We start from the raw sequence: 21,163 nt of genomic DNA, 5'->3' as shown, positions 1-21,163 counted from the left end.
TTGCATGAGAATAAAACCTTAAGCCTGACGTGTCTGGAGGGTTCAAATAGTATAAACACAAACCTGCCACCTGATTTTTCTACATGAACCAAGTCAAAAAAAATGCCTCTTTGTGAACTCATGATCTCAGTTTTAAAAATCCTCACTACAACCTTGCTTCATGCTACCTGACATGTATACTTATATCAAAGAGGTTGAACAACAGTTGCAATAAAAGCATGGCAGCATGTTTATTGGAAATTACTGAGTGAATATTAAGACACAATTTCATGGCAGTCTCTTTCAGTTTGCATTGTGACCAATATGAAGAAGTCATGGTTCAAAAATCTGAAAACTCAAAATAGAACAAAATAAAGGAATAAAGCTTTAAACCAAAGCTGTCACATGGACTTCTGCACCAAGTAAAGAAACAAATAATGCTTAACATCCAAAGCCAAAATTAAGTATGTAACATATTTGGCAACTTCATATTGTTTTAAATAAATGTTCAAAATATTACACATACATAAACTTACATAAGAAGAAAAACAATTGTGGCAATAGGTAAGTCTTTGGCCCATATCCTCAGGCGAATTAATCCAGTGTTAATAATCAGCTGCCGCTCAGTTCAGTGGTTATGAAATAACCATTCACACTTCTCACATACCAAGAGTTTTAAGGGCTTCTCTCTTGTTTTGGCATTTCAAAGTTGATGGCTAACATAAATAAGAAAAATTTATTTAGACTTTCAAGTTTTAAGTTTAAACACCTGGGTGCACAAATACTGTTCAATAAAGTTAGAAAAGTGTCCTGTTTCAATTACAAAACATTGGAACAAAGAATAAATAATAAATAAACATCAGTAGTTGGCACTTTGCAATACTCAATTCTAAAGACACAGTTCAGCTTAAATAATATTAAGTTCAGCACTCAGATCTATGCGTAAGAATTACTTTTACAGAGAAGCGTCAATCATGCCAACAGACTTCTTCTGCTGTGTGCTGCGGTTCGCAGTTGATGTCACTGGTCCATCACCCGTCAGAGGAAGACGTCCATGGTCTGTGTGATGGGCTGCCTGCAGAGCGGACAGCAGCGCTGCTGGACGTGTCGGTGTTGGGTCAGGATGTCGGCGCAGTGCCGGCAGAGGCAGAGGTGACGGCAGGGCAGCAGCAGCACGGTCTTGCTCAGGTCCTGACAGATGACGCACTTCTTCCTCTCCTCCTGCTCCTTCAGCAGGCTGAGCAGCTCGACGTCAGTCGGTGGGGTGCAGCTGTCCGCCGGAGTGGAGTTTGGCCGGGCCGTACTAGTCCTGCTGCTGCTCGCTGACTCGCCGTCCTGCTGAGCCTGGAGCTGCCGAGTGTCTGGCTGGGTCGGCTCATTTGCTGACGGCAGGTCAGTCTCAGTGTTTAAAGCTTCTGTGTGCGGGAGCCTTGTTGTACTCACTTCCTGTCCTGTCCTGACGTGGGCCTCCTGATTGACCAGAGGTTGCTCCAGTAAAGTCTGTAAGCCACGAACTCCCGGCAGAGAGTTGACAAAATGAAGGATCAGGCGTCCGGCGAGGACGGGAAGCCTGTGGTTCAGTAACAACAAAGCCAGTGAGATAATAGCTGCTGAGATGAGCAAGCCGTATGAGTCCACCATGAAAACAGTGAAGAAGACACGACCCAGTGCTCCCAGGAAGTCCAGCAGCAGCTGGCAAGGCGTCCACAGCAACACAGAGGCACCAACCAGACAGCTGTACAGAAAAGTCAGCAGAGTCAGAGCCAGCTCCATCACTTTGTGCACAGGGTCCGCCACCATCTCCCAGACGCCTGCCAACACAGACACGCAGTTCTGCGTGCTGATCAGGACGATGTTGACCACTGTGTTGACGAAGTAGAGGATGAGGCTGAGCGCGATGCAGAGGCCTTCGCATGTCTGACGCAGGATACAACTCCCTGAAATAAGCCCGCGGTGAAGCACATCCTTGATGCGCCACGCCACATGACAGGAGAGGTGTCCCACCATCTTGAAACTCTCAAACACTCCTGCCAGCATCTGCAGCCAGCCCTCAACAACGTGCAGAGCTCCATAGGTAGCACTGGAGACGGCCTCGCTGACAGTGAGAAAGGAGAAAAGAGCAAAGTTCCAGTATTCAACCAAAGTGGATCCGCTCAGGACAACCAGCGTGTTGTGGACGGAAGCGCCCACACCAGAGAGGAAGCGAAGCAGCCAGCTGAACGTCCTGATGGTCAGGTCGAGCAGCAGGCAGCAGGCGTCCACACATCTCCCAACGGCAACAAAGACGAAGTTCACTTCATCCATATTAGGCTGCAGATAAGAAAAGTGGAGTTACAGCTGCACAACATATCTGCACCAACCAACAACAGCTTCAGAATACATATTTTATACAGAGACAAATGCCAAAACGTTGTATTTCTTTATGAATAATTGAGAATGGATTAAGTTCATATCTGACAAATACTAGACTCTGCAATGACTTCTGGTGGAATTTAGGTGATTTCTACAGGACATAGCAGCTTATTAAAGGTTTAACTGCAGCTTCTGAGGGATTGAAATATGAGGTTGTTCCAAACAACACGTTTGATGTAAAGAGCTGTTCATTCAAATGATGGTAAGCGAAGATTGCGGAGTGGGAAAAAATAAAAAATAAAACACACCAGTCTCTGAATAACACTTACTTTAGTGGAACAAGGTTATGGGGAGACATGACAAGCAATACAGTTCATTAGGATGAAAATCGGTTTAAATAAGCGTTTCTGTGTATAGTGTGTGCCGAATTAAAGAGAGCCTCTTGTCAATTATGGGTAAGTATCTGATCATCATTGTGGCATTTATGTAGACCTGTAAATTTAAAATTAACAGATTTCTAAATGGAGTTTGGTATGAAAACGGAAGTTTTGACTCTTAGCGAGCAAACACCAGTGACGCTGTCTGTGGGTTAACAGGGCAAATCCTACCTTTGCTTAACTTTGCAACTGTCGGTTTTATGGACTACGCCATTAATGTCCATGTACACATATGTATGAATTCTTTACGTCTGAAGCCCTGACTGTATTTTACAGCTACACACATGCTAACGTCGCTAACATTGCCTGGCAGACCGCACCCATTGGCATTAACTCGCTAAGTAGAAAAACGTGAAATGTGGAACAAAAACAAGCTTTCGGGGAAAGGCTGATGACCATTTTAAGTAAAAACGACTCACTGTAGCGACATGGCGCGGAAAGATTTAATCACTGGTCTGTAGAACTACAATTCAAGTATTAGCCACAATTTCTCTAGCATGTTGGCATCGACTTCTTCTTCGTTGTGTTTACTGACTTCTCCTTCTTCTTCGTTTCGTGTAATAGAGAGTGATATCTAGCGTTGCACATGCATTACCGCCACCCACCATGCTGGAGTGTGGGCCAGTGACAGATAACATATCCAATGTTTCTTCCTCTAAGCCTCATTCACATATTTCACATATATCCTGTTGACTGTTCACCCACTAAGTCTATTGTTTTACTTAACCCTGTATGTCCTACAAGTTTATTTCAGCCAGTCAGCGGGGGTCCCAGTGGGCAGAGCTGTGTCACACATGAGTGCCAAAGAGCTTGTCTGCCACAGGTGGTAGAGGGGAACAAAGGGGCATTGTTTCCTGCTCCACACAAAGCCAGATTCTTCCCAGACTCAGTGGGTTTAGTTTGGAGTCAGATTCCACCAGTATGAAAAATGTAAAATGTCCCAACTTACTGAACTCAGTAAGTTGGGACAGGAAAAACCAAAAGATCTGTGGAATGCTCCAAAACATCTGTTTGGAACATTCAATAGGTAAACAGGCTCATTGGTAACAGGTGATAGTATCATGATTGGGTATGAAAGGAGCATCTTTGAGAGGCTCAGTCATTCACCACATTGTGAACATGGGATTGTATAAAAGAAATTACGACATGGGCTCAGGAACACTAAAACTGATGATAGTGAACGGTTTGTCTGCAGATGATTATATTCACTGAAATGTAATAGACTAGAAGATCCCATAATACCAATGGGTGGTTAACCATTGCTTAGTCATATTTCTATTCTACTTTCTTGCTTTTATTTGGAAGGATTCATTTTGCAGCTGACTATTAGTAAACATTGCATTGCTACATTTACATACTGTATTACATTGTGCAAATACATTGTAAAAATAGTAGTTAACTTCTATATATAATAGATTAATCGGACTGTGAAAATGGTGCAGCCTCCAACATTTTCAGCGGGCTGAGGTTTTTTTTTCACCGCCCAGCGAAACTGTCGCAGCCTCCCCATGTCTTCACATACGTCCGCAAACACCAAATAAATACTGAGTAACTGCAGCACTCGGCACATTCAGCTGAAACTTCGACTGAACCTGCAAAATGAGTGGACGCGGAAAGGGTGGTAAGGGACTCGGTAAAGGAGGCGCAAAGCGTCACCGTAAAGTCCTTCGTGATAACATCCAGGGAATCACTAAACCCGCCATCCGCCGCCTGGCCCGCCGTGGTGGTGTGAAGCGTATCTCCGGTCTCATCTACGAGGAGACTCGCGGTGTGCTCAAGGTTTTCCTGGAGAACGTGATCAGAGACGCCGTCACCTACACCGAGCACGCCAAGAGGAAGACCGTCACCGCCATGGACGTGGTCTACGCCCTGAAGAGGCAGGGACGCACCCTGTACGGCTTCGGCGGTTAAACACGGTTGTGACTTGCTGAAACTGAAAAACCAAAGGCTCTTTTAAGAGCCGCCCACTTTAACTAAAGAGCACGTCTTCCCGTGTTTTACACAGTAGTTGTACACAAGCATACCCATATCCGAAGAAATGTTCACCCATGTAGTCTCATAGCAATACAGTTCCGGTACAGTATGCTGTCCACCTCATCTCATTTGCTCTGTATGATAACGATTATAACCAAGAAGAATGGAATCTGTATGTTTGATGAAAGTCATGATCTAAACTAACCAGAAAGATTCTGCATAATTAAGTTTACTCTCACTTAGGGATTGCTTTCACTAGGCTTGGTATTGCATTGAAACAGCCGTGACACATGAAGGACTTACTCTTGTTTTGTTAAGTACTTGATCATGTAATCACATCCACAGTTTCAAATGAAATGAACAAAATATGTGAACATGAATAAACCAGTTACTGACCCAACCACCTTTATTACTGCCATTACAAATAAAACTCTCTCCAGATGTTGGTCACAGCCCAAATACACCAAGAGTGACTTCATTCATTCTGTGGCCTAAATATGGCTTAGTAATTGACTTTAGTATAGCCATTTAATGTGTGTATAAATACCCACCATATGCAGTTTCTCTCAAAACTGAAATTCTGTTCAAATTATTGGTAGTATAGTAGAATATATATATATGTGTGTGTGTGTGTGTGTGGTATAAATGTACATATATAGTGAACTATTATTTTGTAATTTTACTTTTACTCTATTGCCTATATTGTATGCAGAATAGTACTACCTTCTATCGATGCTCGTTTCCTTTTCAATACAAGGTTTCTGGATGTTTTAACAGTTGCTTGTTTGGCGCATGCTCAGTCGCGTTTACAGTTCAGCCAATCCTCCACGAGGAACAGCACAGGCTTATTTGCTTATACCACGTACAAATATCCCGTCCCGACTGCTCACAGTCATCTGTTGAGGAAAAGAAAACTCAAAAAAACAAAATGCCTGATCCACCAAAAGCAGGGAAGAAGGGCTCCAAGAAGGCCGTGTCCAAGGCGACAAAGAGCGGCGGCAGGAAGAAGAGGAGGCCCAGGAAGGAGAGCTATGCCATCTACGTCTACAAGGTCCTGAAACAGGTCCACCCCGACACCGGCATCTCCTCCAAGGCAATGGGCATCATGAACTCCTTCGTCAGCGACATCTTCGAGCGCATCGCCGGTGAGGCCTCTCGTCTTGCTCACTACAACAAGCGCTCCACCATCACCTCCAGGGAGATCCAGACCGCCGTCCGCCTGCTGCTCCCTGGTGAGCTGGCCAAGCACGCTGTGTCTGAGGGCACCAAGGCCGTCACCAAGTACACCAGCTCCAAGTAAACCGACTGCCGAGCAAACTAAACAAAGGTCCTTTTCAGGACCACCCACCTTTAAACTAAAGAGCCGTATTCTGTTACTTGTACGAACTGATGTTGTATGAGTTGCTAATAGAACATATAACTCCTTGACAGAGTTTTAATAAGTGAACTTCATACACTTGTAGATTAAATCTGATAGTCCTCCGCACTAGCTATTGCAGTACATAATTGAGGCACTGTACCAATAGAATAAAATCAAAATTACCAACTAGCAGTAAAGACTGTAATTTTGCCAAGTACTTTAATACAAGACTTAATCCCCTCTACCAGTGGTCACCCACTGAATGAAGCATGTTCATTGGGGAGTAATGAGTGACCATACCTATAAATTAATTTCTCTTAATTACATTCCTGTTAGTAAGGGAAAAAAATGATAGAATTATAAATTAATTCCCATAAGCTCAAGTAATACTAACCTCAAATGGCAGGGACAGTCACCATATGTGTTAGGTTTACCCATCCGTTTCAAAAATGTTTTAATTTCTGCTTGAAATTATTAATCCCCGGCTAAAACGGGATATTAGAATTTAAGTTAAATGCACATACCTGCAGCTCTTCTGACTGACAAGTGGAAAGTATGACAGTTAACCATCTTCCACTCAACACTCCTACATATCAGATGGAAATACTGCACTACATTTGAGGGATATAGTTTTTTTTTTTTTAAAAAGATGTTAGGCACTATCCCTTCATTTAAATTGAAGCCCAGAGAAGGAAAAAATGTCACAAAAACAGAATTCAGGACATGAAGCAGCCACAGGTGATTTACTACAGGATGAGCACTTTATTTTATTTATATTAAATACTTTATTAATCTCCAAAGAGAAATTTGCAGTTCCAGCAGCTCAAAGGGTGGAAACACAAGAGCATGCAGAACAAGAACTACTTTCATGTAATGAACGAGTAGGGAACATCCAATTACACTTGAGGCAAAAAAAAATACAGGTTATAGAACTGAGCTCTCAGAAGTGTGATGATGTATGACTGAGGCTCCAGCTATGACAGTTTAGGACATGAGATTTCTGGACTTTTATAATTTGTCATACTTAGTCTTTTTTTTGGTATGCATTCACAACTTACTTCATTCAAAGTCTGTAGCCACTATTGAGAACGGAACAGGTGAGTTACCTGCATTTGCAGACCACAGTACACGTCCACAACACATGCACCCTGATCAGTATGGATTTACCTCGAGCGCTTCTCTACGTGTCCTCGTTCTGCCGGTAACATCTTTTATGTACGTGTTTATAAATCGTCGTCGAGATATAAAAACATTAATAAGGTACTCTTTATGTTGGAAGTGGGTGGTCCTGAAAAGGACCTTTGTTTAGTTTGCTCAGCAGTCGGTTTACTTGGAGCTGGTGTACTTGGTGACGGCCTTGGTGCCCTCAGACACAGCGTGCTTGGCTAGCTCACCAGGGAGCAGCAGGCGGACGGCGGTCTGGATCTCCCTGGAGGTGATGGTGGAGCGCTTGTTGTAGTGAGCAAGACGAGAAGCCTCACCGGCGATGCGCTCGAAGATGTCGCTGACGAAGGAGTTCATGATGCCCATTGCCTTGGAGGAGATGCCGGTGTCGGGGTGGACCTGTTTCAGGACCTTGTAGACGTAGATGGCATAGCTCTCCTTCCTGGGCCTCCTCTTCTTCCTGCCGCCGCTCTTTGTCGCCTTGGACACGGCCTTCTTGGAGCCCTTCTTCGCTGCTTTCACGACCTCCGGCATATTTCTTCTCGATGAGTTACTCTCAAGTGAGTGTAGTCAGTGTTAGTAGAGCGCTCCTTTTATATGCGCCTGATTCAAAACTGAGTGTTCGGTTGCTCGCATCTGATTGGCTGTTCTGTTGTGCTTGACAGTGTGCGCGCCACAACAAAGCGACCGTTATCGCGGGCGGGGCCGTAAGACATTTCTTAAAGTCAGACTGGAGACAGTGAAGGACTTCTGCTGATACGCTGTAATAAATCCACACATAAAGACAGACAGGTAATGTAACAGGGACAGTGCGTTACAACAGACCCATGTTACCCAAGTGAAGGTACACTTAAACTGAAAGGCAAAAAAAAAAAAAAATGGCGACTGATCATTTATCAGCTGATTTCAGTCTTCAGCTGATAATTAAGTGATCCCTCTTAGGTTGGAACTAAAACCTGCAGCCTAACAGCCCTTTATTGAATAGGTTTGACATGCCTGGTCTATGGGGTTGAGGAGAGTCAGAAAAAGTGGCAACATACTGTGATGAGCTGTAAAGCACTCTGTGACTAGGGGAGATGCTGAAAAGCCACATCCATTACATAAAGATCTGGATTCTGCATCAGGTCTTCATCGAAGTCTTTCATTGAAGTCATCAAGGAATAAAAATAGGCGCTCAGTATTGTCATATGTATGTCATTTTATACACATACATTATTTATTTATAGATGTAGTAGAATGTAGCAAATTGCAGTAAACTTGTGTGTACATTTGACTGTTGTGACAATAGTATGTAAATGTGTGAAATAGAGTGTAAATACACAGACTTTGGAGGTGAGAACGCAGTAAATGAAGTTTGAAAAAAATGTGGTCATTGAATGCATGTCGTTCTTGAACATGACAGCATTCTAGATGTTTCCGATACGTCTGTTCTGCATTATACAATGTTGTTCTTACTTGGCATTAGCTTTGGAATACGATCATTTAAGATATTAGTTATTTATTGAAGTCATTCAGTAGTTTCATGAGAAGCAGGAGTTTCATAATTGCTGTACTGTTGTAACGTCTATTACATTACTGAACACAAGGTGGCAGCAGGAACTAACATGATGGTGAGCTGTGAGGGAATAAGCTCTAAACAATTCAACAAATCATAGGATGACACACTCACTGCATACATCTGTTTAAGTTGTTTTAAATCCCACAGCCTGCGTAACATAAGGAAAACTAAATATTATCACTATCATTATTATTATTATTGTATCTCAGAGACATATCAAGATTTAAAATGATATATATGTTATTCACTTGTTCACACATACTTGGGTATTTAGGTCAGTGTGATTTGATTTTTTGGAAAATGTACTTCTGTGTCATCAGATTTGGTTATGCTTTCAGAATACTGAGTGTGACAAAGAAGAAGCTTCCCCAAATACAAATCCCCAAACTGCCTTCACATAAATGACACTAAATGCACTCTCCCTGTTCACGTCCTACCTCAAGGACAACACTTCTAAACTGGTAACTGGGAGAGAATCTACATCTGAACCTCATCACCTCACTAATGGGGTCCCTCAGGGGACGAGGTTCAGATGTAGATTCTCTCCCAGTTACCAGTTTAGAAGTGTTGTCCTTAAGGTACATGGAACAGGGAGAGTGCATTTAGTGTCATTTTTATGAAGGCAGTTTGGGGATTTGTATTTGTAAAATAATATATCTATTTGAATGCCTGAAGATCGTAGACATAGGCAACTCTTCAGAGGAGTTTAACCAGGCTAATGAGAATTATCTTCCCTGGAGTGCTAAAGCTAATCTGAATTCACTTGCTAGCTAAAGAAATCAGATTTTATTCAGAAAACTTTTATACAAAGCTTTTACTTCAATACACAACACTCCTCATATTAATGGAAACGACCCGCACAATCAAAATTTCCAAACATTCATTAGAAATTAAAAAGAAAAGACCAAATTTACCAGCTATCACGCTAATGTTACATGCTAACACATTCTGTAAACACATTTATTTATTCAGTTTGTTTAAAAAGGAAAGCAGCTCAAACATAAATGTCACTGATGCACCAGATTAGAGCTTCAAGCTATTTAGTATTTCCACCTTTAAGTTAATTTTGAAATTAAACCTTCTTGGCAAAGCCTTAAAGTCTGCTGTGTTGCATCCCAGCTAGCTCGCTACCTATAAACTAAGCTAGCAGAAGAGCTGAAGTTTGAAGTTTTTGGGGTTAAACTCAACCCTTTTTTTTTCCCACATGCAGACTATGTCAAGGTGAGCAGCAACAGCCAGAAAGGCAATAAAAGGCTTCAGTATTTACGACCCACCGCCATCATCAAACTTTCCATAAAGTGGAGTTTTATGGCCGTTAGCTGGTTAATGGTTTACCTGAAGACAGGTGACAGTGGATAACAGAAACAAGATGGACACCCAGTCCACACACAATCCTCCTTATCTCTTCCTTTGAAATGTTCTTTTTCCCTCTTATTCTTTGCTCTTTTTTCTTTATTGTTCTTTGTCTTTTTTTCCTTTATTTCAAGAAATCTCTCGCTTAAATTACTCTCATCACCGTACAGCCGTCCTTCTTTTGTGTCTGATTGTGATAAAAACTTGTACGTGTATGTTCACACCACATTTGTTTTAGCCTTTTTATGCTGTTTGTAGTGTATTTATTGTGGTAACACTGTATTATGCTTCCTCCCTGGTCAGATCCCTGCTGGAAAACAGATTTATTCTGTTTAAATAAAGGGAAAAGGATCAGATTCACTGACTGTGTGGATCTGCTGTCTCTGTGAACGATCATGAACCACATCACAGTCCTACTGCTGCAGTTTCAACGGTTATAAACACAATGTGGTGGTTACATACCAGAATTTCATGGTGTATGTCAGCACATCACCAGCCGAGTTCTCCACAGTCGGGTCATAATAGAAATGCATGAGTGAGTCTGAAGTGAGCCACTGGATTAATTAAAATTATTATGCACTTTATTGGTGGTTAATTATGCCTCTTAATGCCTTTAATGCCTCTGCATTCTGCTTATCATAACTCATTCTATGGATCTTAAGATAAACTATCCCATTCATTGGATGTTTTATTGGTTATTGATTGATTGAAAATGTTGCCTTTTTTCCCCGGGATGTTTTTATTTCATTTTGTGTGTTAGTATTATTTTTATTGATGGAAATGTCAGTGTTGTTATGTGGTCTGTGTTTTAATGTTTTAATGCACTATAAGGTGAGCAAAAGATATAACTAGATTCTATTGTACATAGATTAATATACAATATATTCTTTAAAATATGACTAGTGACATTAACTTTGGAAAATAGCAAAATATGCAATCTTGTAATTTTACACTACATATAAACAAATATTGAATTTAAAATAAATTACTGATCACAACAAATTTACAAAATCATCAACATGACTTCATTATTAAAACTTAAAAATGTGAGTCAATTCATGATTTTGTTTTCTGAAATATTTTCCAAGTTTTAATTTCAGTGTAACTGTAGCTAATATTTATGCATCGTTTAATGTGCCTTCATTTCATATTTCACCCATTTTCATTCCCTCCCATTCATTCGTCTTTGATGATTAATGTTTCTTTTGGTCATTTTAAATAAAAGATCTACAGCACTAAAAGATAAAAGGCGACCACACAGAGCAGGAAATAATAACAACATTAACTCACTTACATTTCAGGGTCATTAGAACTATCAATCCAATTAACACATGAATCTTTCTGATTATTTCTTTGAAAAATAAAGTGACTTTTTATTTTAAATTAAACATGTAGAAATAAAAAGTTTAATTACATTTTAGAAAAAAAAACATGAATCCACAGAAAGTTTGTTACTGTTGTTTAAGAACAGAAGCAGTTGCACCAGGCGTTGCTCACATTATGCAACATCAATATAACATCTATCAAACACTTGAAAACACAAATACTCGTGTGTGTAATGAGAATTATTGTGGCTTTTATGTGATTTTACTGCAGCAGACTAAACTAAATACTCATCAGTGTAAAACAATAAATCCACCATAAATCCATAAAGACGCAGATAAATACTCTTCAGGAGGGCAGCAGAGGGGGGACCAGAGGACCGGCACGAGGGAGGCTTGTACTGGAAGGTTGCCGGTTTAAATCCCTGCAGCGCAGTGCCCATGAGCAATGTGAGACTGCAGTGGAACCTCCCAAGCATGTTAGTGAAACAGACTGAGTGCAATAATGAACCAGTCGATGATGGGTTACAGACATGTTCGTTTAAAATCAGCTCTGTGGAATAAAATCAAACTTTTTAACTAAACTTCTATCTCATTTATCACTCATTTCTGAATGTAAGTTGGTAGATTTGACCAGTGGTTGAATGTAATCTCGCAGCTAAAATAGATATTTTTGTAACAAAATCCAGATTTACATCCAAGTGTAGCACAACTTTCAATCAAAATGTCACAAAATCATCAACAGAAAACATGAATGAGTGCTTGTTTCCATCCACTCCTGTTCTGTGAATATGAGTTCGTTGGTTGGTGGAGATAAACAGCAGGTGGCGCTAATTCTCCAGACAGTAACATTAACAAGTGCAGAAGAAGAGGACACCAGTCATTAAAAGAGCTACGGTCAGCTCAAATAATGGAAATCAGGCACTTCTGTTGGTTTCATGTATTCATGTGAGGAAGGTTACAGCCTCCTCATCGCTTCCTCACTGGAAGTTTGCTGACAAATTCAGTATATCAGCTTGAAAGTTTGTTAATGTTTATGTTAAATTTTGTTTCAGCTGGAAACAAGTGGCAACAAATGTTTTCAGAGCAGGTTTAAGTACAATTTTGAGGTACTTGCATTTAATTTATGTATATGCTCGTTGTTTAACTTTACACTTCTAGTTCACTGCATTTTGGTGGGAAACAGCTCTGCGCACACAGGTGTCTTCAGTTACTTTGATCAGACCTCTAGTCAGGCTTCAAAACAGCTCCATACATGAGTATTATCGCTCTGTCAGGCAACATATTATATAACAGGATGTGATAACTTGCTAATTCTTTCTGACATGTTCTCAATTGAAAACAGCACTAAGACAATATATTTCGTTATTTTACACCTTCAGATTCATTGATTGTTGTAAATATCTGCTTATTCTGAATTCGATGCAGCAACACGTTTCAAACAAGTTGGGACAGGAGCAACAACAGACTGGGAAAGTTGTGGAACGTTCCAAAAACACCTGTTTGGAACATTCCACAGGTAAACAGGTTGATTGGTAACGTGATAGCATCATGATTGGGTATGAAGGGAGCATCCTGGAAAGGCTCAGTGGTTCACAAGCAGTGATGGAGCGAGAATCGCCACTTTGTGAACACGTGATTGTCTAAAGGATGTGACTACATGGGCTAAGGAACACTTTGTTAAACTGTTGTCGGTGAACAGTTTGTTTGCAAATGACTGAATTCTGTTTTTATTTACATTTAACACAGCGTCCCAACTTTTCTGTGATCGGTACAGGATACCAGTACAACATCAAACATGACATATTTCCTTACATTGGGCTCTAAAAAATGATTTATGATTATTTCATTTGTCATGTTTATTAAATATTTAATTTAAATCAGTTACTTTATATCAGACTTCGAAGTAGCTGATTTTTAATTCATTGCTGTTTTTACACAAGCAGCACTGACGTCTGTGAGACCCCAAATAAGGAGGAAGTAAAGCCAATATAAAAAAAACAAGGGTTAAAGAGCTGTGATTAATTATTTAACATGTCAGACATGTAAGCTGGTATCAACGAGAGTTTGATGTTAAGCCTGATCCAGGTTGAGATTGATGTGTGGTATTAGTGCTTTTAATTAAGTGAAGGATCTGAATGCTTCCTCCAGCGCTGCTGTCATGTAACTGATACAGGAAGTGAAGCTGACTGCAGCTCAGGGTGAAATCGTCGGTTATGGCGACAATAAGAAAAGACAGCGTGCTGTTTTTCCCACCGCTGAGCTCATCGCCAGGCATGTTTTTAAAAGAAATCACTCATCAGCTCGTCACCGGCGGCGTCCTCGTGTTTACCTGCAGCCTTTATAGATGCATTCACACACATCCACGCCATAAAGCCATGAGAACCGCAACACCTCACCAACTGTATGCTGCTACGTGTGCATGTTTTTAAAATGATTAACCTTTACAGCCTCCTCCAGCTCTGTTCATCTCTCAGGGTCGTAAACGAGGACAGCATTTCTGTCGCTTGTATCTTCAAAACACATCGGCGGCTTGGGAAGCGACCCAGATATCCCTGATGATTATCAAAAATAAGTTTTACTGACCTCTTGATACAGTTCTCATCATGCTTAATTGCTGTTTCTGTCTGATTGCAAAACAAGGAATCATCTTATCGTCACAAGCGAGGACCAAGTGGAGCATTTAGCAGCTAGACAGCCGGATATTTCCCTCAGGAGTTGGTGGAGACCAAACAAAGAGCTAAAAAAGTGAATATTGGACTTATATTCATCATGTAGACACACAATCATGTAGACTTTCAGACAGAAATGGTTAATCTTTTCAACCACCAGCCACAGCCCGCCATGTAACCATAGCAACCACAGAAACCACAGGATGCAGGAGCTGATTTCTCAGTGTCTTTTCTATTTCTTCTTCTCCTTAATTAAGTAATTGCCTCTTTAGTTGTTTGTTGGTTTCCTTTTCTTCCGTCTCAAACTGTTTGCATGGAGGCTGTAGTTTGTGCTGCAGTTGAATTGTACTTTGTTTTACTGAGAGGTGTTTCTAATATTTTGTCCACCTCATTTATATCAGTAAAGGTGGACAAAATATGTGAAACACCTCTCTGTATTTACATTATAAAGTAGTGACTGAGTGTATATTAGAAACAGTGAAGTTAAATGTTTAGCATCTTTTGTCCTTTATTTTGAATTTGTTTTTCCTCTTCCTCTCTGTTGTTCTCATGTTCTTCCTCTGTCTCATTCACATTCTCTGTTTCTCTCCCTCAAACCGCCCTGGTGTCAAAATTCACAGGTGCAGTGTGGGTAAACAATGGCGGGAAGCGGGAGCCAGGAAGAGACGGGCCGGCTGCCCCTGTCGTTAGCATGCTTTAGGAGAATTAGCATTTTTAGCATGCTCGGAGGCTCAGAGGTGTGTCCTCCTCGGTCATCCCTGGGTCGCGACCTTTGACCCACGGGCGAGCACAGGAGTGAAGTAACACGCAGGTTATAGGGTTGTTAAAGTGTCACCGATCTGCATGTGTGAAAGGTCAAATTATTGGATTATTACAAGGCAAACAGTGACACACACTCATACACACACAGAGATTACAGCAAGATGACTGTTTCTGGTCAAACACAGTTAGAAATCTGTGGAGCCTCATAGACTGACACACAGCAGGCAGCGGCTGCTTTGATGTGTATGAGTGAGTGTGTGTGTGTGTGTGTGTGTGTGTGTGTGTGTGTGTGTGTGTGTGTGTGTGTATGTGTGTGTGTGTGTGTGCGTGCGTGCGTTCTTGAACTTCAGTCCTCACATTTCCATGACATGCTGACAAGTTTTCATTCGATCACACTGAAGTGTTTCAACTTCCGGCTCCATTAACCATTAACGTTTAATTAACTGAAATTAACTAAAAAGAGATGATCAGACTCTAATTCTATTCTAAGAATCAAATTGGTGTACATAAATAACACAAAAAATATTGTGATGCTAATACTAGGGTCCTTTCACTTAAGTAAAATTAGAATTGCATGGGTATTTCTACAATGTGGTATTACTATTTTCACTTCCTTAAGAACAAGATCGCAGGACTTTTTCGATGTGTGTCTTGAATGTAGTCTGAACCTGGAGGATCTGGTTTCACTTTGACTGTGGGGAGCATTTTATCAGTTAAAGCTCTGTCCTCTGGCCTCCGACTCACTTGGATGCTGTAAAGCTGTAATTGTGTGGAGCTACAGTGCTAACTATAAACCAGACTTCACCGTGAAATGTTTCCCCAGCAGGGTATCGTGGCCTAAAAGGGTCCGTTTTGTCTTTTGTCTTTCTGGCTGTGGTGATGTGAGCTTAAAGATTGGAATATAAACTCTGAAAATCCGGAGCACACTGACACAAAAACACATGAATGATTCAGAGGGAACTGACGGCCGGACAACAACAACATCTTTATTTCTGCATTTCAAACAGATTCCCAAACAGATTTCTTCTGTGTTTGCTGCTCTTAGATATAAAGCTGTAACTTGATTGGGGTCATAATGAGGACATGAATATCATATAAAACTATAATACAGCTGATGGTGCAATGTGACTTCCTTTTACTTTTTCATTGGTTAACTATTGACTGTGTTTAACAGCCTGCAAGAAGGAAAGGAAGACACAGAGAGCTGAAACAATTAGAAGAGTAAGGCGGACTTAGATTTGGCTTCAGAATAAAGTATTAGTTAGGCTACTTAGAACATGTAATATTTTTAGCAACAGTTACTTTTAAATCAATCAAGGAAATTAAAAAAAATATGATCGAACTGGCCGCTGTGCTTTTCATGTTAATGAAAAACAAATGTAAACCTCTGATGTGTTTTTCAAGTAATAACTGCTCAAAATCATACAGCGCTTAGCTTCCATGACCAATGCAATGCTTTGGTTGTTAGCAGTCCCTGTGGGACTTGTCCTCAGTCTCTATATGGCCCCTCAACCTCCAGCAGTATAGACAGGCAGGTTTATGTCGCCTGTGAGGTAAAACTCAGGGCAAAACATGTAGAAATTCTAACAAGTTTGTAAACATTCTGAAAAAAGTGAGAAGTTACTAATCGACAAAGTGATTGATCATCTTGGCTGCACTTGTTTCGTAGGCAAAAAATCTTAATTTGTAACGTAATTAAAGATGTCAGATAAAGTGTGTGAAAGTAAGAAGTAGTGGAGTAGAAGAAGAGAGTGGCACGAAGACATAATACTCAAGTAAAGCCCAACCTGAAATTTGTATTTACTGAATAAGTGAACTGCTCAATACAGAGGACGCTAAGTTTGAACATTCCTGAAAGTCAGCCTCATTTTGATTAAACATAATATTAATTGCAGATGAGTTCTTTACTTCCTGTTAATTGAAATTAAGCAAAGTTAATTTCTTAGCACTATAACCTCTGCTAACCTTAAATGGGAAAGTTAACAGGAGGTTCGGATGACTTGTTTTCTTTGGCACTTTATGTTATTTTTTGTCAAGTTTCCTTCAATATTCATGTTATTTCATGTGCTTTAATATCTTTTACTTAAATGTTGGTTTTATATGTGTGCTGTGTTGAATCTGCTGCACTAAGCTAATCAGTTTGTTTTCAAGCCTCCTGAACAAAAGCATAGATGAACCCTCAGAACAACCGTCGAGCTAAACTGAAATAATATTCACTTAATATTAATAATTAAGCTTACATTTAGCAAAACCGGAGATTAGAAAGTGCTTTACAAGGAAAGAGAAAAACATTCATGTTACATGTGTATTTAATTCACATTTGCAAACTAAATTAGTCTGAAGAAGAGAGTTAAACACTGATAAATGACTGTGAATGTGCTCTGAATGTTATTCAACAATGAGCTTCAAGAGGTGTGCAGCTCTATGTGTTGTGATTCTACGGGAGGCAGCAGAAACAAAGAGGCCTATCTGTGCCTCTGCTGCTGTTGCCAAACATGAACTTGGAGAGGAATCAGGGTTCTGCAATGTCGTGTCGAAACCCCCGACACTATCACCAGGACGAAGGTTAATGAGGGGGAAGGTAAGGCGGGCAGGACACGCACACACACACACACACACACACACACACACACACACGCACAACCAGCTTTTGTAAACTGCAGGTATAAGCAGGTCAGAGAGTACTCAGAGTGACTAAATCTGACTTCATATATTCAAATATAAACAGTTGTGACTGAATCAATTGGAGCTTTATTAAATGCGTAAAGGTGCATAATTTACCTGGTTGAATCGTGAGCACAAAAGATGAACACCTGTGTCACAAAATACCTGGGTATGTCTTAAAAAGTGTATACAAGAAGCCTGCAGAAACAAGAAAGGCAAGAGTACTGCAAAATAAAGAGGTTCATTCATCGGGCTTGCTGTCAGGTATTGTAGATGCTACTGGAGGTGATGTTACCACGGGTTACCACGGTTACACATCCCCCAACCAGGCTCTCAGGAAGTTACTGATAGTTACATAGACTTAGACTGAGCAGTACATTCAAGAAGATACTGTTTATTCAAACAGAACTGTATTGAATTATGTTACTCATAATAGCTTTGTAGTGCGCAGTATCTAATGGATGCAGCAGTGTCCAGCCAGTCTTCCCCAGGCGTAGGTTCATGACTTGAAATGGGTTACTCAAACCTGCTGGCAGAGTAAAATAGCTAACAATACTATGATATGTGATTTTTTTTTAAATGTTTTTCCTAATTAAAGTAAAAGGGGAGAGGGCTACGTGTACACTCATAGCACTAGAGTTACATCCAATAACTACTATTTCTCCAAACGAAGCTTTCTTAGCATCAGAGCAGGTCAAGACAATTTTTCTTGCGCAAAGATGATGTATTTTTGCAATTTTGGGTCCTGTAGACACTGATTTTTTTTTGGCTCTCAATTTGAAAAAAATTGGGAACACCTGCTGTGGAGAGTTGAACTGAGACTAACTTCCTGCTTCTGTTGCAGAAGTCAAAAAACCTCATCCAAAACCTAACTGACATAACGTGAGAAAGTAAAAACACAGCAACAGAGGAAAAGATCATTTTTGCAGCATGTCATGTGGCTCGTGTCACATGTCTAGATTCAACAGTAGTTTTTTGTAATTATCTGATGTTGTTGTTTACTTTTTGGCAGCCTTTAAAGAACACCATTTCCCATAAGCCTCCGACCTTCACAGACAAAACATCATGCCTCGACAAAAGAGAAAACGTCATGGAGTCAAGTGTCTGTGGTTAGTTTGTGTCTGTAATAACACAGAAAAACAGAAATCACAGATTACAATAGTTGGACAAAATGACTACATTCTGGGAATTTTATGGATATCAACCTAACAACGTTTTGAGCACCTGCACAGGTACTCTTACCTGGGGACTGTAAGCTCTCTGTCTGCTTCCTACAATGCATTATATTTCCCTGTACCTTTGTGAAATACTTACAGTACAAATATATTAACCTCTCATTCAATTGGCCCATCCAAATTCTAAATGTGAATGTATGCAGAATACTACACCTTTCAAAAACTTTTTTTTGTCACAGCTATAATCAGCAAGTTATGTTATTAATTCACTACTTTACATACATACAGTGCAAATTTCTCTTTGGAGATGAATAAAGTATTTATCTATCTATCTATCTATCTATGTGTTCATGACCTCAGATCTACAGAATACGTTACTTTGTTCTATCAGACAGAAGCTTCTCCTTCCTCGTTCCCACAGCAGCTGACAATTAAGCAAATAAAGCAACCAAATTGCATTGTGGGAAATGTCATCCCATGCATCTTTGAGGCCTACAGCCTCAAAGACACAAACTAAAACATATTTAATGATGATATTTTGATGATGACGCTAGTGATTTTATATGTAGTATTGATGTAATTTTCTTTGATTAGAATCTTTGGGAAATTCTTCTATTTTATTTGTTTACTTTTATATATTTGCAGTGTAAAGAATCTGAAATGTGTGATGTCTTGCAATGAAACATCAGAATGAAAACAGTATTGACACAGAGCTTCCTTATGAGGAACACTCACACATCAAAGGCAGTAAAATAATAATAAATAACAGTGAAACATGTCACTACAATAATATAAACTTCACTTAATTGTAATTGTTCGGCTGATAAGGGGAGACACTTGAGAGTGTGTGTGTGTTGTGTAGCTGATGTAGGTTAACGGAGCTGCAGCAGTTTACTGTATGATGAGCTGTAATTGGAGACAACAATCTGTCTGACTGATAGACTGCAATCAGTCTGTTCATAAAACTCCTCGTTTCAGCTGAATACGCTGCTGCTGTAAAACAACTCTCAGCTTTTATTTTGACAGAACAAAGCAGAAAATGTGACAACAAAATGTTTCAAATGAAAAAAAAAATGTTGTTTTTCCACACTATCACAAATTTTACATTTTAATTTTCTGTTTAAATTCTTTTAAAATGAAGATTATTCATTTAGATCTTTTCATGTCTTGTATTTCACATTTTTTTAATTAGCCAAATTATCTTAAAAATTACTATGTGGAGAGTGTTTTTTTTTAACATATATTTTTATTGTTTAACTAGGTGGTATTTATTTGTCACTGTTTTAGTGACACAGACCAAACATCATTAAGAATATGCTGCATTTAATGATATTATTTTAACAATTATTTCTTTATGTAATATATAATTTATTTCATATATTATTTATCTACATGAAATATATAAATTTGTATTATTTAAATCTCATGCATTTTTAAATTTTATTCTTTATATCCTCATTGTGTTTTTCTGTATTTATTCATCACATTTTTTTGTTTGTCTGTTTATTTGTTGTTGTTTTGATTTATTTCTTTACATCACTTTTCAAAATGTTTTAGTTGGTTTTCTTATGTCATTTTGCGTGTTTTTCTGTATTCATTCACCACCTCTGATGAACTACTGTGTCATTTATAAAGGCAGTGTAACACATATTATCAGTGACACAGACCAAACCTCATTCAGAACCAGCTGTGTTTTACGGAGCAGTTTTGGGGGAATACCGGTAGTCCCTGTCATGTCTTCAGTATTATCTGCCCTTTACTGTGCACTACCGTTCCAGCACTGCACCTTTACAGCTCCACTGTTTATCCACAATCAATGTGGCCAATACAGGGGCGTATTAGGGGCTGTAAGTATATTGTAAATGAAAGTTTATGGTAAAATGGCCCATAAACACGCGGCTGTATAAGTCTGGATGAGCTGCTGTGGAAGACGATTCCCCGAGGGTTTATGGACATCAGCGAGAGGTGAGAGCTATTTGCTCACTTTGTTGTCTTTTCCTTTTATTTGCTCTAATTATTGGCTCTGTTGACCGAGATGATGTAGTAAACATCTTTGATTGCCACAAACATACTTAATACAGCAGAGGAGAGGCGGTTAATGTGGCTGTCACGGTGGCCAAACTTTTAAGCATAAGTCTGCACATCCGTTTAATTATTTGGACTTTATTTCTTTGTTAAAGTGTAACTTAAACATCCAGCCTGAGGGATTTGCTCAAGGTCGTCACTGTGGTGTCGTGCTGTCGACCATTTTGTTTTGGAGAGATGAAATGCTCCCTGAAATGGCTGCCAACCCCTGTCAGATTGCTACGCTGTCTTTGATTGGAGGAGCCTCTTCTCAAACACACACTGACTGTGTGGGTGTCTGTGTGCGTGTTTGTGTGTGTGTGTAGG

General features: G+C 39.8%; 4 protein-coding genes across 5 annotated transcripts; 2 read left to right on the top strand and 2 right to left on the bottom strand.

Annotated features, from left to right (window-relative positions):
* Positions 1-212: 212 nt before the first annotated feature.
* LOC121616785 (E3 ubiquitin-protein ligase RNF26-like) lies at positions 213-3,298 on the bottom strand. 2 transcript variants are annotated; one of them, XM_041951592.1, is made up of 2 exons: positions 3,188-3,298; positions 213-2,289 (listed from the first exon to the last, which is right to left on the bottom strand). In XM_041951592.1, the coding sequence occupies exon 2, from the start codon at positions 2,281-2,283 to the stop codon at positions 1,018-1,020; it is 1,266 nt and encodes a 421-aa protein (XP_041807526.1). In that variant the 5' UTR covers positions 2,284-2,289; positions 3,188-3,298; the 3' UTR covers positions 213-1,017. The 2 variants fall into 2 exon arrangements, with proteins under 2 accessions (XP_041807526.1, XP_041807527.1); XM_041951593.1 differs by lacking the exon at positions 3,188-3,298 and adding an exon at positions 2,940-3,140.
* A 1,066-nt stretch (positions 3,299-4,364) lies between these two features.
* Positions 4,365-4,679, top strand: LOC121616817 (histone H4). Its single transcript, XM_041951627.1, has one exon. The coding sequence runs from the start codon at positions 4,368-4,370 to the stop codon at positions 4,677-4,679; it is 312 nt and encodes a 103-aa protein (XP_041807561.1). The 5' UTR covers positions 4,365-4,367.
* Positions 4,680-5,667: 988 nt separating this feature from the next.
* Positions 5,668-6,042, top strand: LOC121616815 (histone H2B 1/2-like). The gene has a single exon (XM_041951625.1). The coding sequence runs from the start codon at positions 5,671-5,673 to the stop codon at positions 6,040-6,042; it is 372 nt and encodes a 123-aa protein (XP_041807559.1). The 5' UTR covers positions 5,668-5,670.
* Positions 6,043-6,923: 881 nt separating this feature from the next.
* On the bottom strand, positions 6,924-7,810 carry LOC121616808 (histone H2B 1/2-like). The gene has a single exon (XM_041951617.1). It carries the CDS (start codon positions 7,798-7,800, stop codon positions 7,429-7,431), a length of 372 nt encoding a protein of 123 aa, XP_041807551.1. The 5' UTR covers positions 7,801-7,810; the 3' UTR covers positions 6,924-7,428.
* Positions 7,811-21,163: the final 13,353 nt, after the last annotated feature.

This window comes from Chelmon rostratus, chromosome 14 (genome assembly GCF_017976325.1).
Source record: "Chelmon rostratus isolate fCheRos1 chromosome 14, fCheRos1.pri, whole genome shotgun sequence".
NCBI classification, from domain to species: domain Eukaryota; kingdom Metazoa; phylum Chordata; class Actinopteri; order Chaetodontiformes; family Chaetodontidae; genus Chelmon; species Chelmon rostratus.
The sequence above is the reverse complement of the archived record's forward strand: the minus strand, read 5'-3'. Positions and strand labels throughout refer to the sequence as shown.

Coding starts and splice junctions, on each gene's coding strand:
- LOC121616785 (XM_041951592.1), bottom strand. CDS start 2,283: ATGGATGAAGTGAACTTCGTCTTTGTTGCCGTTGGGAGATGTGTGGAC.
- LOC121616817 (XM_041951627.1), top strand. CDS start 4,368: ATGAGTGGACGCGGAAAGGGTGGTAAGGGACTCGGTAAAGGAGGCGCA.
- LOC121616815 (XM_041951625.1), top strand. CDS start 5,671: ATGCCTGATCCACCAAAAGCAGGGAAGAAGGGCTCCAAGAAGGCCGTG.
- LOC121616808 (XM_041951617.1), bottom strand. CDS start 7,800: ATGCCGGAGGTCGTGAAAGCAGCGAAGAAGGGCTCCAAGAAGGCCGTG.